General features: G+C 35.4%; 1 protein-coding gene across 8 annotated transcripts in view; it reads right to left on the bottom strand.

Moving 5' to 3' along the window:
- Positions 1–16,557, bottom strand: part of SSBP2 (single stranded DNA binding protein 2) — a 342,830-nt gene that overhangs the window by 305,994 nt on the left and 20,279 nt on the right. For 2 of the 8 annotated variants that reach the window (XM_074384234.1, XM_074384232.1), the window contains exon 1: positions 12,301–13,905. The exons of 4 other annotated variants lie outside the window; for them this stretch is intronic. Coding sequence is in view for 1 of the 4 variants with exons in the window: in XM_074384224.1 (XP_074240325.1) it covers positions 160–209 (50 nt within the window). In the remaining 3 variants the exon portion in view is untranslated. 2 more of the 8 variants (XM_074384233.1, XM_074384224.1) reach the window with 2 other exon arrangements.

Raw genomic sequence — 16,557 nt, 5'->3', positions numbered from 1 at the left:
AATATATATTGGTCTTTTAGAAGCCAAAGTATAATATGAGGGGCTGATAGGTAGAAATAACTAGAGGACTTCAACTGAAAACAACTTACTCTTCATTGATAAGTGCAAATCTACAAATAGGAAACTAAAAAGCACATTTCCATAGAAACAAAGCATTACCTCCAATATAATATGAATGAACACATGAAGGCTGAGGAGATCCCAAGCATCAGCCTTACAAGAGTGAATTGGAATTAGGCACAGATGAATTCTAAAAAGAAGTTAGAGAGTATGTTTTAATATAGAGAACAGGTAAAAACTGGCAGGAAGGAAAGAACTTTACAGTCATGGGAGCAAGAATAAAAAGAAATCTGCAAATCATGTTAAAAAATAAAACTTTTTCCAAGATTTATTAATATAAATACGTAATTATTTGTTAATATAAATACGTAGTTTTAACACCTTTAACAGGTCACCATAAATAAATCCTAAAGAAACAGGATACATATTTTTGTGTCTATACTGGAATATAACTACTATATCTAACGCTCTTAAAGTTCATGTAATAACAATAAAAATAACAAATCTGATTCTTCCCTTTCAGGCATAAACCTAAATAGTTGAGATGGCATAAAAACCTAGAGGAGAACAAGTTTAATTCTACAATGTTAGTAGTCTGTTCGCATCGGGATGCAGGAAAAGAATTAAATAATTAGGTGCTTGTCTTCAGAAGCATCTTTCTTCGAACTAAAGCAAAAGAAACAATAATAGGCTTTTACGTTTTTAAAGACTAAACTCAGCCAACTGATTCTGCTGAATAAGTTCTCAATGAAATATCTATTCCAAATATACCAAAATATGAACAATCCACTTTCAAAATAATTAGTATTTGATTTTATCTAAAAAAGAAACATATTCCTACAGCTCATCACTTTGCCAGAAATTTACCATATGCTTAAATAAAAGCATAAAAAAGCAGGAGGCAATCTTTGAAAAGTATGAATCAATGACAGTTCAATAGGAGAGAATTATCAGAACATTATCCATTGTATAAGGGTGAAAGAAGTCAAGCCTTTTAAGACATGCCTGAAAAGTTTAAGGTAACAACTTATCTTCAGATATATCACCAAAAGAAAAGTCATATTTTTAAGTCTGCCTGCTATTTATGATAACTAATGTAGTAAAATATAATAAATTGTAGTAAACAATATTGATAATTCTACATGATAAAAAAAATTAAACCTTTATCTCATCCAAAAGATAATCCCAACAGTATATGGAGGTAGATTAGCATAACGGTTAACAGTGTGGGTTCTGGAGCCAGAGTACCAAGATTTATGTTCTTACTCCTCCACTTCCTAGTTTAGCCATGTTGACTATGAAAAAAACTACATAATCTTTCTGTGCCTCAGTTTCCTCATCTGTAAAGAGAGGAAAATAAAAGTTCCTATTCCACAAAGTTGGGGTGAAATTTTTAAAATTAATACAGGCCTAGCACTTAGTGTGCAACTATAAGCTATTTAAGCTATTTTTATTATCACTCTTGCTATTAGTATAAATACCATACTGAATTTTCAGACATTTCTTTGGATTACCTGTGATAGCTATTTTTAACCAACAGCTCTTCAGTTAAAACATCAAAAATTATGGTCTAAGTGAGTCATAAGAGATCTAACCTGAAAGAGAGCTTATGAAGACACAGGTGGATACTCACAAGACCTTCTAACAATTGGGCAAAAATAAAGAAAAGTTTACTTGTTTCTGCTCCTGTTCGGATTCCAAAGCACTACTGGCTCATAACTTCCAGCCACATAACAGTTAGGAATATGCCTCTGTCATCTATTATGTGTTAGAAAAGGAAAAGGATCACGTCTTTAAAAAACAAAGATTACAGATTTCTGGCTAAGGATGGTAGGCTGAACTTACATTTACAGGCACAGTGTCCCACCAAAATGACAGTAAAGGGATTTTTCTGTTTCTTTCTTTTTGTTTGTGGAGGCAGGGTCTCACTCTGTAGCCCAGGCTGCAGTGTACTGGTGCAATCATGGCTCACTTGAACCTCACCAGAAGAATTTTTCATTTTAAAATTTCCTTTAGTTAATTGTTCTTTAAATATAATATTCAGTCTTAAAACCTAATTGAAGAGTATTTATTGATTCTTAATATTAATATAACCTGTTGGGAGACATTCCTCAATGGGTCTTCTCCCAATCCTGTACATGTTGCTGGGTATGGCCAGAATGCGAGATCCTGACCACTCTTTACCAGGGCCAATTGTCAGGGTTGTGTCTGCTGTGAACAACCTTGAAAAATGAGAGAGTCGCCCTCCAAGACAAAAGCAGCCTTGCTTACTATAAAAGCAATGGATTCTCCATGCTTAGAGCTCCTCAGCTCTAATCCACTATATGTACAGCATCTATCCACACCATATTCTATCACCCGATAAAATCTGGGGGCAAGGAGAACTGAAGGAAATATGTTAATGCTCATGCTGTTTCTATGCCATGAGTAATAAGGTCCTTTGTCTCTGACCTAGGTGTCTCATGTAGAAGTATCCAAGAAATAGTAAAAGTTTACTTACAGAGTGAAATCAAGTTCCAGACCCACTAACTTACCTCTTGGCAATTCAGACCCCAGGGATCAAACAAATGACATTTAAACTATTAAATAATACTATCATTTCTTCCTTCCACCCATTTTAAACAAGCATAATATATGAAAATCCAAGTTCCCTACAAAATTTAACTTACGGTACATTTGCTCAAGACTTTCTACCTGCGTTTATCAACCTTGTTTGCTGCTTCAATACATCTGTCCTCAGCCAAATAAGCTTCATGATCCTACTTATATTTTCATTGCTCTTTTTCACTCTACATATTCCCTAAGAAGAAGAGTTTTCTGGCATTTTAACGCTCCAAGCATAAGACATAAAACCTGCACCCTAAACAATTCACAAAGCCTACCTAAAAGGTATCAGAACCAATCAATAAGCATACATGGTTGTGGTCTCTCGTGTAAAACAAATCTTGTCAATATATAGCTGAAGCACGCTGGTACCTCTTCAGACTTCAGTTCTCATCTTGTAAGTCCCTGAGAACTCTTTTGCCCCACCCTTAGGATACTAGGTGTGTTTTTTCATCATTTATTTATAAGGTTTTTTTTTTCTTCTTAATCATAGACCTTAATACCCTCCCAGACTTTAAGCAAATAACTAAGAAATTATATTTCTTTAAAAAGTAGGGAAAGAAGCTCATAGCAACACATCATGTGCAGGGAATATATTTTAGGGATTGACATAAGAAGGAAGATGGAGGAGGAAATTATCAGGGTTTTTCATTGCAGCTGTAATAAAAACAGTGTACCACAGAGACAGGATTCAGAGGGCAAAGAGGAATTAGTAGACCCAAAGTGACTGCTAGCAAAGAAAAACCCATACAAATGCTGAGAAAAATAGATAAGAATGATAAGAAAAAGAAAACAGAAAAATCTAGTAGTTTTGAAAGCAGGCAAACTAGACTAGCTCATGTCAGAGGTTATCCAGCAGTTACCAATCAGCCTCCTACCGGAAGCAGAGGTCAAGCTGCTGAGGCGGGAAACATAATGAAAACAACATCCCCACATTCAAAAGAAAGCGACTGAAACTTACGAGATCAGGAAGTTGGCAAGGGCTGAAGGCTTTACCAGCTTCACTGAGCAAGCTCTGAACTGATACTGTTTCACATTAGTTAAATTTATTAACACAAGTATGATAAAACTCTAGTTTTGCATTTCGGTTATTCCCAGGAGTGCCACATCTAAAAAGAGAGTGTCAATTTATTAATATTCAATGAGACTATATCCCTGCAGAAATCTAAGAAATGCACTGATTAGGGTCTTCCATGATATTTAGCTACAAGTAATGCCACGGCAAGTAAGTCTGTAATTTCCTTAACCAAGAAAAACTGTAATGTAAACTTCTAAGGACATTCTAATCCAGATATTGCTATGAACCTCTTACATAAATATCTCACTTATTAATATCTAGCAAACACTAAATTTGTGGGGTTTTGTCCATCTTCCCCCCTTTACATTTTTTATAATAACAAGAATACATTTTTGATAGAATTATACAATGTCACTATTCAGTAAACATTTATTTTGTTTATTCCTACAATGTTTCTACCGAAACATCCTTGTTTATGCATTAGGATCCAGACGAGGTTGCCACAGGTTTCAACACAAAGTATAATAAACTTCTGCAACAGAAATTCATGGGATGTTTTCAAATCACAAGCAGTAGAAGGCCTTCTGCAGCCTTAAGCAGCTGCTGATGTACTTCCCTCTGAGGTCATCCAGCCCCCCTTTCTCCAGTACTTACAGCCTCCACTGTTTGACCTATCCCCATGCCCATCCCCACTTCCTCCAAGAGCAAAAGCCAATCATGAAGAGGGCTGATACTTAACTTCATCTAGCCAAACCTGTTACTTCTCAAAAGAGATGTCCTGCATGGGCTTCTTAATATCCACAACATGTTGCACTGAGGAATTACTATGACAGTGGAATCACTGTGGGTGCCCAAGGTTTCTACCCATCTTGATTATGAGCTAGAATGGAGGCTTGGCCAGAGACAGCAAAGGGTACTCCAGAAGAAGGCTGGTTCATGTCCTCAAATGTACCCAGGATTTGTTTTCTTTGAGTGTGGTAAAATGACAGACACAGAGACAACTGCCTTGGAAAGAACAGTTTATTACTCACAGTTCTAGAAGGAAGAGGCATGCCATGAAGCACAGGTCTGTATGGGAAGGCACCAGGGTCAGTCAGGAGGCAGAAGGAGAGAGAGGAAAGCATAGCACAAGCCTTGATTACAGTTTTCAGCAGAAAAGGCCAATGCAGGGCAATGTAAACAGTTCAGGATTGGCTGGTTTTAGTAATTTCAGTGGGCTCCAGAATGTAAGAACCACCCCTAAGTTGCCTGGTACCAGGCCCTGAGGTGACAGAAGGGTAGGGGGATAGTGGCTGCATCTGCAAAAGCTCAATAAAGGAGGTCGCTGGCAGTATGAGCTCTAGATTGTCTGTTTTACATATGAAAATGCTCACAGGAGAGTCACTTGCTATCTCTGGGAATTATCCAGGCCTGGAGGAGTTGTCTGCCCACAGCAAGGCCAGCAAGGCCTCCAAGATGTCAAAGCATCATAAAATACAGAAAATAAAAAACATGAATAATACAGCCAAGATTGTACTTCTGGGCTCAGACCTCATCCAGATTTTTACTTCTTTTATAAACTCTGGTAACACCAACCTTTCTCAGCTCCAGTTTCTCTAAATTAAAAGCCGCCTTTGGCCTAGAAGCACTACCAATCCTACCTCCACACTGTGTCAGCACCACTATGCATTGGTGATCAATGTAACAGAGTATTCATTCCAAATGGTCTTCCCTTGGTTTAATACTGACTGTTTGTATCATAATTTAAAATCTGTATCACAGCCCATCAAAATAATGATACGGCCTCTGCTATAACTTCTAAGAAAGTCATACTACTGCTGTCAGAATCTTTGAGGGCACTAAAGTTTCAGGTGCTAAAACAGCATATAGGCTAAGCTTTTCAAGTTACACCATTAGCTACTGTTTAAATGTTTGTGTAAAATTTCAGCAAAAGGAACACAAAAATAATGCTCAGGATTTCAAAGACATCACTAGCGTTTATCACCTTATAGAAGAAAAGCAAGAAGCTGACTAGATAAATATCAAGGCATCTCCCACTCCCTCTGCCTCTAACATTCTGAACAAAATTTTTGCTCTACTTCAAAGTATAATCAGTTATGCATTTTTAGGATTCACAGTTTGGATTTGACATCATTCAGTACAGTAGATGTTTAAGCACAGGAAAAACTTAAATCTCTGTATTGATATTATAAATGGTAAGATTCATTTTACTGTTTAACCGTTATACACATTTTCCTGATCATTCCACCTAAAAGTAAAACTAGGTCTGTTTAAAGTATACACACAAATACAGCACATCAATAACCTGGGGTTTTCTTTTTACTATATTGTTTTCATAATCACAGACATGCTTGTAGGTAATATAACTAACATGAAACAAAATATTAAGTAGAAGACTAGCTTAAAAACAAACTAAATGGAAATAAAGCTACAGATACACAGATTTTCAGGGATTTTACAAACAGCCATAATAGCAGGAAACCTAAAATCTGTCAACTGTTAAGTCTGGATGGATATCACAAAAAATATAAACCTACTACTGCTTGATGAGATGTTTAGTCACAGCATCTGAACATGGCAATCCAATCTGTATGCTTCATTCTAAGACACCTATTCAATCCTTCTAGATCAGACGTGAGAATCATATGACTTAAAAATGTTTGCAGATATCTCTCGTAACTTCTATACAATTCTTCCAACACAGATGACAAGCAAAAACAAAAACAAACAAAAATCTTAAAAGTGGTTACTTAAGACTGATGCTATGAAGTGCCCAAATGAAAAGATTATGAACCAGTTCACACACTAAGCAAAATACAAAGAACCAAAAACAGTTAAGTTCCAACCAAGTCCTATCCACAAACCAAAGAGTTTTATAATGCCAAAATCTGTAACAAAAACCTAATTCTTTAGCAGTTCAGTATCCAATGACTAATCAATATGGAAACCGAAAACAAAAACAAAACTAGGCAGCCACGACGGTTTTTCAAAAATTGGCAATCAAAAGTTTACTATCCTATAGCAAATTCAAAACCTGAACTAAACTCTCTAAACAACAGAACTCTATAATAGATTATGAGATCACAGACATGGCATTTGGTTTCCTGAACCATTTCATCAACATTATTATATGGAATCAAATGTCTTTGTAAAAATGAAACAAATCTCCAAGTTCAGTAATGGAAAATGGATAATTTGTCTGAAAACACTGGACTCTCCACCCATGAATATCACCTCCTTATTAGGGTTGTTATACCTTCCCTGCTGCTCCATCCCTACACTGGTCCATTGGGGCACCCTGATGCTTGCTGAAAGTTATGGTCTAAACACAGAAAAAACAAACAAACAAAACCTTTCCTTCCCTTAATTCTTAGTGGTGCTGACACACTCTAGCATTCCTTCAACCAACATCTACTGCCCAAAGGCTATATGCCAAGTCCTATATTATTTGTTTTAATTTTCTAAAAGATTTTACAAAATATTAATGAAAAATAAAAGGGAAATAAACAACAGCAAAAAGAATATAAAATATCCTGGCTTACATCTGAATTAAGCATTAGGATCTTACTAGATCCCTGCCCAGCAGGTATTGATGGCATGATGAAGGCCTTGTCAGAAACACTGCGAAGATAACTATACTACAACTCCCCAAAAGTAAAATATAACTATACAGGCATATTGTGAAAGTTCCTTGCTTTCCAGCTAAAGGTCAGTCTCCTCTCTTCAGTATAATTTCAGTTTTTTTCAAAATGAGGGCAAAGAGAACAGTTCTGATCCTGCCACTTAATTCTCATTTCTGGAATAAGAGACCTACCTTTCTTATATTTAACAACTATAGTATTCTTTCACAAGAATGGCATGCCCTGCTGAAGAATTCAGGAAATGTTCAGATAATAGCTAGCCAATGAAGATCCTAAGATGACTGCAACAGAGAATCAACTTTAGTCCCTAGTTAAATTACCTTGAGTATGTATTTGTTTTCTCTAAACCTTCGTTTCCTCATCATATGATCTTAGCAAGATTAACCTCACATGGTCAAGTGTAAAGCACACCAATGTAAATGAAGGGCATGGCACAATGTGTGCTACATGGAAGAAACATATAGTAGGTCTCTTCCCTTTAAGTATGCTGAAAGTTATGGTCTAAACACAGAAATATCCAACATCAAATTTTATGTGGATATTTTTATCCACATAAAAATCCAACATCAGAGACTGGACAAAACTGTGACACACCATCTTCTGGTGTATATCCATAATCACAGTATCAAAATTCTACTTACTTGCAGCTCAAATAAATCCTTCCCTGATTTATATCTAGCACAATTGCTTTATTTCCCTTTTTATGAAACCTCAAACACTTTACTAGTACCTATTAACATGATGCTGTAATTATTTGTACACATATTTTCCATGTGAAAAATTAACTTAAAGCCAGAAACACTTTTCTTTCTTCATGCTAAAAAAAGTTTTTGAAAGTAAATTAAAACAAATCTTTTAATCCGTATCCATTTAGAAACAAAAGGACTACCTTGAATAACAAGTTTTTACACCAGTTACAAGTGAATAGTTAGCAAGCACCTTTTCTGAGATTACAGAAATTCTTCCCAAATTGTTATACATTGTTAGTAAGAGTCATGAATTTAGTAATTTGTCCCTTGAGAGGGTTCTTCGTTCTCTAGAAGAGGAAAAATTCATAATGACCAGTTAATGATGTCAATGTAGTTGATTACTGTTGGTAGTGGAGTATGCAAATTAATTTTCCCCAACTCCATTTCTATCTGCAGCTTGTAAGTATTCACAACGATACATACAAGATATACACAGAGTAAAGGTTTTACTCTGAAAATTGGGAGAATGAGTAGCTTTGGATACCTCTAAATGGATGTGCATTAACCCAAGTGTAGGCATAACTTTAACTGTTTTTTATTGAAACTATTAACACCCATGTATCTGCCACTTTAAACAAAACATCAAGAATATATTTAAAGATCTTCCTGACTACTCAGGGTCATCATTATTCATAAATATCAATTATTGAACTACATCTCAGAGATACCTGAGATAGATACTATTACCCTAGACAGTAAGTACTCCATATAGACAGTTGGACTAGACATGGTATGGATTATTAGCAAGGCATAGCAACAGCACTGTATCAAGGGACAGTATAGACAAGTGTTTGTCCTCTGTTCCTACCTATTCATTTCCCGAGTTGAAGCAGCAGTATGTTATCCAACAACCCCTCACTTCTCTTTTATCTTGTCTGTGCTTCTTTGCTGAGGTACCACTTGCTACTACCACTACAATTTCTCACTTCTAAGCAAAACATTTATCTCTGCTATTCTCTTCTGTCTTCCCTGCTGCTTCCAATCAACTGCCCATCCATAATGCAAAAACTAATTACTAAAGCACACAGCATAATACTATGAAAGCATACATTTATTTTTTTAATTGACATATTTACAATAAATTTCAAACAAACTTTAGAATAAGTGTATTGAGGTATGCAAAAAATCCTACTGAAATTTTTATTGCGGTTGGACTGAATATACAAATTAATTTGGGGAGAACTGACATCTTTAAAACGTTATATCATCCCATGGTATTTCTCTTCTATTGGTTATGTATTCTTTCATATCCTTTGATAGAGTTTCATAATTCCTCCATAATGGTCTTCGACATTGTTTTTAAAGGTTAGTTACTTGACTGTTGCTATCATGAATGTTGCTAAGCCAATTTTTTAAAAGAGGGAGGACTTGCCCTACTAGACTTCAGAACACAGTGCAAAGCCACTGTAATAAAAAACATTGATACTAAACAAAAATAGACAACTGATCAATGACATATAAGAAATAATCCAAACATAGTGTGTACTACCAATCAGCAGGAAACATGCAAACTGCTTGTATTTTACAGGAAGAAAATCACCCACTACACCTCATAACCTATACGAAGGTAAACTCCTGAGAAATTATACACCCAAATACAAAATATAAAATTATAAAGCAAATAGAAGAGAATGGAGAGAAATTTGTGATATCAGGTTAGAAGAGCATTTCTTCAGATCACAAAAACACAAACCACAATGTGTTGATTTACATGTTGTGATGTGATGATTTAACCACTTGAAAATTAAGGATTCCTTATCAAGGGCAGCTACAATGGACAAAATTAACAGATTATAACAGTATCTAAAACCAACACAGATTAATGTCTAGAATATTCAAGAAGCTCCTATTGAGTAGGCAAAATGGACAAAGGATGCAAATAGCCAATACAGGTTTATTTATTCAACAAATATTTACAGAGAACCTACCTCTTTAAGTGCTAGGGATATCGGTGTGAACACAGATAAGGTCTCTGCCTTCAAGAAACTTGAGCAGAGAAAATAAATAAATACATAACATAATTAATATGAGGTGTTGTTGTAATAAAGACAATGAGAAAAGATAAAGCAGAACGCTCGGGGGATACGACATTTAGGAAGAGATCTGAATGAAATGAATGAGCAATGTGAATAAGGAAAAAGAGTTTTCTAGGCAGAATAAAATAGCAAGAATGGGAGGGTTTAAGGAGAAAAGAAAAATATGGGAAGAGATAATGAACCTTACTAATTATCAGAGAAACAAAAATTTAAAAATTATACCACTTTGCAAATCAAAGACTGACAAAAATATAATACAGAGTATCAGAGGAAATGAAAGAAAAGAGAACTACCATGTACTCCTAGCGAAATGTAAACTAGTACAGACATTCTGGGAATCAAATTGGCAGCACTTAGTGAAATGAAGTATATGCATATATACCCTATTATCCACAGATCCCACTCTGATTTTCATTTTCATACATGTCCTCTTTAGGGCTTTTCTCCCATAAGAGGGAGAAAATGGGCTTTTCTCCCAAAAGCCCATAAAAGGACATGTATGAAAATGAAAATCAAATTGTCTGTGGTAACAGAATATTACAGGCAACCTAGGTGATCATCACCAGAGAGCCAGAGAAGATGTGTTAAGTGCATTCACTGACACACCTAGAGCAGTTACAAGTTATGAAACAAATATACAGAGATCCAAATGGACTGGGTTTTTTTAATTATTATTTTTAACACTGAAATACAGTGGGGAAGAGTCTCAGTACAGTTTGCAGAAGTGGAGTTGTGGGGAGGAGGTACTAGCGGAGGAATGGTTAATAACATGTATGAGGCAAGATTAGCTGGATGATGGATATAGGGGGGTTGTTATTCTCTCTACATTTGGATCTGTTTGAAGCTTTCTATCATAAAAGGAACTTTAACATGCTGAATGAAAAAAGAAACAGAAGATCTTCAGCACAATATCATTTATATAAATTAAAAATATGTGTACATAAAACAGCACCATATATTTTGTTAAAGAGACAGACATATCCAAAAAAAATTAGTAAGAACATCTATATAGACAAAGAATTAGAATGGATACTGGGGATAAATAAGAACTATTTTAAATACAACAAGAGAGGAGTCTTGCCAAAAGCTAATAGTCTGTCATTAATCTGAGGGGTTTGATTAATTCAACATTTTTGCACCTGAGGTCAGAAAAGAAACACTAAACAAATACAAAGCCCCTGGGACCACATAGGAGAGGTAACCAGTCTGATTTGGGAATAGGTGGTTTTCCTTTCCCATACCTTAGACCCACTGAACATAATCTCTTGGATCAGGCCAAAAGTACTACTGTTCAATTTCCATTTCAGAAAAGAAACAACAATACAGTAAGTGAAATAATATTCCAAGCTCACCAACCAGCAAGTGAAAGGGATGGACTTCAAGCCCAAGGCCAGAACTGCCACTGTTATTCACCGTGCTACCAATGCTTCACTATTATACTTAAAACCTGCATAGTGCTACCAAACTGAAGTTCCTAAAATGTTACTGTATCTCACAATAGCATTGTTCTTAACCACAGAAAAAATTAAATTCTATATAGTTTGTATACCCCAATCATCCTCATCTACTTCTTCAATAAATATGCCACTTTTCTCTAATACAAATTCTCTCTTCCAGTCACACTAATCCTCTCTACTGCTTCCAAGATACCCACAACACTTCTAAGCACTTTCTCCAAACTGAAATACTCTCAATTCTCTTCTATATTTATTTATATCCTATCCATCCTACAAGGTCCAGCATTCAGTACACTTTCATAGCATTACTTGAACGAACTAAAGTCCCACAGGTTCTCCATAAGGTTTCCCTGATGGCTTCAGCACATACCTTTTTCTTCTTTAATTTCTTTTGCACTTACTCTGTGTGCCATTCAATTAGCACCTTTTTACAGTAACACCTTATTTATCCAGCATCATTAGGAAAGGAAAGTGTTCATCAGAAGCAAATTTTCCAGCGAACCTAAGCATTAATTTAGGAAGCAGCAAAACAGAATGAAAGTAGTGCTGATTTAGTTACAAACAGACATAGGTTCAAATCCCAATTCTGCCGCTTATTAGCTAAGTGTCTTTGGGCAAGTATCAACAAACCTTCCTATGTCAGTTGCATTGCCTATAAAGTGGAATATAATACTAAATTCATAACATTGTTATGGGTATTAAAGAAATCACATGTGAAGAATCTGGTGAAACAACCTTTTTTTTCTTCTTCTTCTTTTTGAGACAGTCTCACTCTGTAGCCCAAGCTGGAGTGCAGTGGTGCGATCCTAGCTCACAGCAACCTTCGCCTCTGGAGCTCAAACAATTCTCCTGGCTCAGCCTCCCAAGTAGCTGGAACTAGAGGCACACACACCATGCCCAGTTAATTTTTTGTATTTTTAGTAGAGACGGGGTTTCACCATGTCACCCTGGGTGGTCCTGAACTCCTGAGCACAGGTGATATTATAAAACAGAAGAAAATGGAGAGGAATTTTTGACATTGGTTTAGAATAGCATTTCTTCAGATCACAAAAACACAAACCACAATGTGTTGATTTACATGTTGTAAATCCCTCCCAAAGTGCTGGGATTACAGGCATGAGCCACAGCCCCCAGCCACAATATTCTTCAAATCATGGCTATACTCCAACTATTATGCACTAATGCATTAAAATCATTTTAAGAAAATATTCATCAAATGCATATACCTTTGAGATTTTTCTCAGAGGACAGTGAATATAAATTGAGTATCTCTTGATAACCATAATTCATTCAACATTTGCTCATCTAATAAACATTTAACCAAGGCCAACTATGTGCAAAGTGACTAAGGATTCAAAAGAAAACATGGTAAACACGGTCCCTGCACTCACAGGGTTTATAGTCTACTAGTAATTAATTTCACTTTGTGTTACAGGATGCAAGTGAAACAAACAAGGTGCAGCGTGGAGAATAAGGGAGGACCTACTTTAGAAAGGGTGGTCCGGGAACACCACTGGGACCTGATGGATCAAAGGAGTCAGCCATAGAAAGCGCTGGGGAAGAGGAACACTGTCCTGAGGTGTAACAGGGCGGGCATATTCAAGGACTGAAAGAAGGCTATGCGGGATCAGGAACAAAACGGAAAATAGCAAGAGATGTGCCTGTAGAACTAGGTAAGAACCAGATAATTGAGTGTCCTGCAGGCCACCATTAGGAGTCTGAGTCTTATTCTAAATGTAATGCGGAGTGACATGACAAAACGGATAATGTAAAGGCACCAAGCATTTCAGGAATAGATGACTTTTCTTGTCCCTTTTTTGGAGTTACATTGACAAATCTGACTTAGAGCTTCCATCTCAAAACAAAAACAGCAACAATACAGTGCAATTATTTTCAAAGTTTTACTTTAAAAAGCAACATCTTTTTAAAAATAAATAAAACATTTCACATAACATATTATAAGAAATTGATATATCTTATAATTTAGAGCTACTCTAAAATGGCCTCTCTGGTCATCATTTCATATTGTCACCTCCTTCAGTTCCTTCTATAACAGAATTTGAAAACACTGGTATAAATAAAGAACACTGGTCTAGGAGTCAGAAAATTTCAGTTATAGTCCTGACTATGACTTAACAGTCACATAACCTTGTCCAAGCCACTAAATGCCTTGACCCAACTTCTCCTTTACTAAAATGGATATAATGCCAATGCAATAATTTGGGTGAGACAGGCTATCAACATCTAGACTGTAAACTAGAAACTATATATTTTACTGCTTTTTTTTTTTTTTTGAGACGGAGTTTCGCTCTTGTTACCCAGGCTGGAGTGCAATGGCGCGATCTCGGCTCACCGCAACCTCCGCCTCCTGGGTTCAGGCAATTCTCCTGCCTCAGCCTCCTGAGTAGCTGGGATTACAGGCACGCACTACCATGCCCAGCTAATTTTTTGTATTTTTAGTAGAGACGGGGTTTCACCATGTTGACCAGGATGGTCTCGATCTCTTGACCTTGTGATCCACCCGCCTCGGCCTCCCAAAGTGCTGGGATTACAGGCTTGAGCCACCGCGCCCGGCCTATTTTACTGCTTTTTAAATAAATTCTGGTTGGTTGATGTCCGAATCATTTTGAAATAATAAAGCTCCAAGCATGAATTAAATTTTGCAAATGTCCAAGGCAATTAACAAATTCATGAGTATGGCATTAAATGAAATCAACACATCTACTGAATCCCTACTACAACTGAGGTCCTATGCAATACTATACCTGGCAGCAAAGAAAAAGTAAATTTGGTGTTTAATAGAAAATAAAGTTTATTTTTAAATTACTTATTGAGTTTTAAAAGTCAGTATTATGCATTTTAAAATTATTAAGAGAATACACTTCGAATGTCTCACCATATAAAATGATAAGTACAAAAGATGATAGATACGTTAAGTAACCTGATTTAATTATTCTGCACTGTATACATATATCAAAACACCATATTGTACCACATAAATGTATATCATTTTTCAATCAAAAATACTAATAAAAATTATAATAAGTCAATGCGTTAAAAAAATACATGCTGTCCTAAATTTCTCAATGCTTTCAGTCACTGAGTTAGGTTATATTTGCCTATAAAAAGTTCATTTGAACTAGCCTACCTTCAAACAGATTGGCTTCTCTCTTAAAAAATATAAGGAAATAACATGAAGGTAGGAATTTTCAAGCAGTTATAAAACAACATAAAATAGTAAATCCCCTTTGCAGCAGTTAAAAATAGGAACTAGATATACACACAGCAAGACGGGTAAGTCTAAATGATTTCCTATGGGACTGGGAGTTGTAGAAATGAGAAAAAGGAATAGAGAAGAATAAACAAATGAGTAAATGAATTCATTTCAATTGATTCACTAAAACAGCAGAAATGCCTGATATGAACTAATGATGATACCATGCCATGAACTGAGGAGGATTAACTCAACATTCTAAACTTAAAGGCTTATTCTCATAGTACTTAATACTATGAGAGTATTTAATATTATGAGAGTATTAGGTTGTGATTCATAAAATGAGTAAATTTAACACTTTAAAAGCACTGAGAAAGTTAGGATGGCCTAGTTTTACTTTTTGAACTCACTGACTTTTTCATTATAATTTTTTGTTTTTCATTTTTTATTGAAAAGTAATTGTATACGTTTATGAGATACAATGTGGTATTTTCATATAACTAATAAGTTATATATAAGCTAGACATAGATGTCTACACTTATAGAAGGCTGACTTAGAAATAAGTAGTTATGTAGATAGGTCAAAATAGTTACATAAATAGGCAAATACACTAGGATAGACTAAATCTCATAATTTAAAATACCTAAAGGATTGACCCTATATTATTAATCTTTTTAATCTAAAAGATAAAGGGTAACAATTTTAAAAAATACAGATATACAATGTAAATCTTGACAGAAACTGAAGAAAGGAAAAGACTGGATTTTACCAGTGGTTTTTTTAATTAAATGAGATGAGGGATTTCTAATCCTGTTTCATGAATAGAAATCACAAGTACTTTGACATCACCAAACTATGTAATCTTTGTCAAATACACACTTTTTATTCTATTTTTTAAATGAATACTTCATCATTACCAAAATTACAGATTAAGTGTACCTTTAAAAGACTTTTTTTTTTTTTTTGAGATGGAGTTTCACTCTGTCACCCAGGCTGGAGTACAGTGGCGAGATATCAGCTCACTGCAACCTCCACCTTGCTGGGTTCAAGCAATCCTCCTGCCTCAGTCTCCCAAGTAGCTCGTATTACAGGCATCTGCTACCACGCCTGGCTTATTTTTGTATTTTTAGTAGAAACAGGGTTTTCATGTTGGCCAGTCTGGTCTCAAACTCCTGACCTCAGGTGATCTGCCAGCCTTGGACTCCCAAAGTGCTGGGATTACAGGCATAAGCCATCACACCTGGTCTTTAAAAGAAATTTTTACATAGTCAAAAACATCTAAAAATTTACAGTTTTACTTGAGCTTTCAGCAAAAAAAAAAAAAGGCGGGAGTTTCTGATTCAGAGTGACAAATATGCTTCTTTGTATATTATAATATAAGTCATATTATAATATAAATTATGAGTCATAATATCTTATCTTTTAACTTTCCATTGGCTAAATTTTAAAAAGAAATACAATCTGGTAGAAAGGAAAGAAAATACTTTTTATAGCTTAGTCCACTGGAATAAGTAGAAACTCAGGTTCCTTTGAAACTGAAGCAGTTTCATATTGGATGAGAGATGAGCCAAATGGTGAACAATTTACCTCCAGAATATTCTTCACTAAAAATTTACTTAATAAGTACACAAAAAGAAAATAATTTCTAATAGTTTTTTATTGTGCACACAAAATTTACCATCTTAACCATTTTTAAGTGTACAGTTCAGTAGTGTTAAGTGTATTCACATTGTTGTGAAACAGATCTCCAGAACTTTTCCATCTTGCAAAACTGAAG

Source organism: Saimiri boliviensis, chromosome 1 (genome assembly GCF_048565385.1).
Source record: "Saimiri boliviensis isolate mSaiBol1 chromosome 1, mSaiBol1.pri, whole genome shotgun sequence".
Classification (NCBI taxonomy): Eukaryota; Metazoa; Chordata; class Mammalia; order Primates; family Cebidae; genus Saimiri; species Saimiri boliviensis.
Note: the sequence above shows the minus strand (reverse complement) of the source record. Positions and strands in the feature narration are given on the sequence as shown.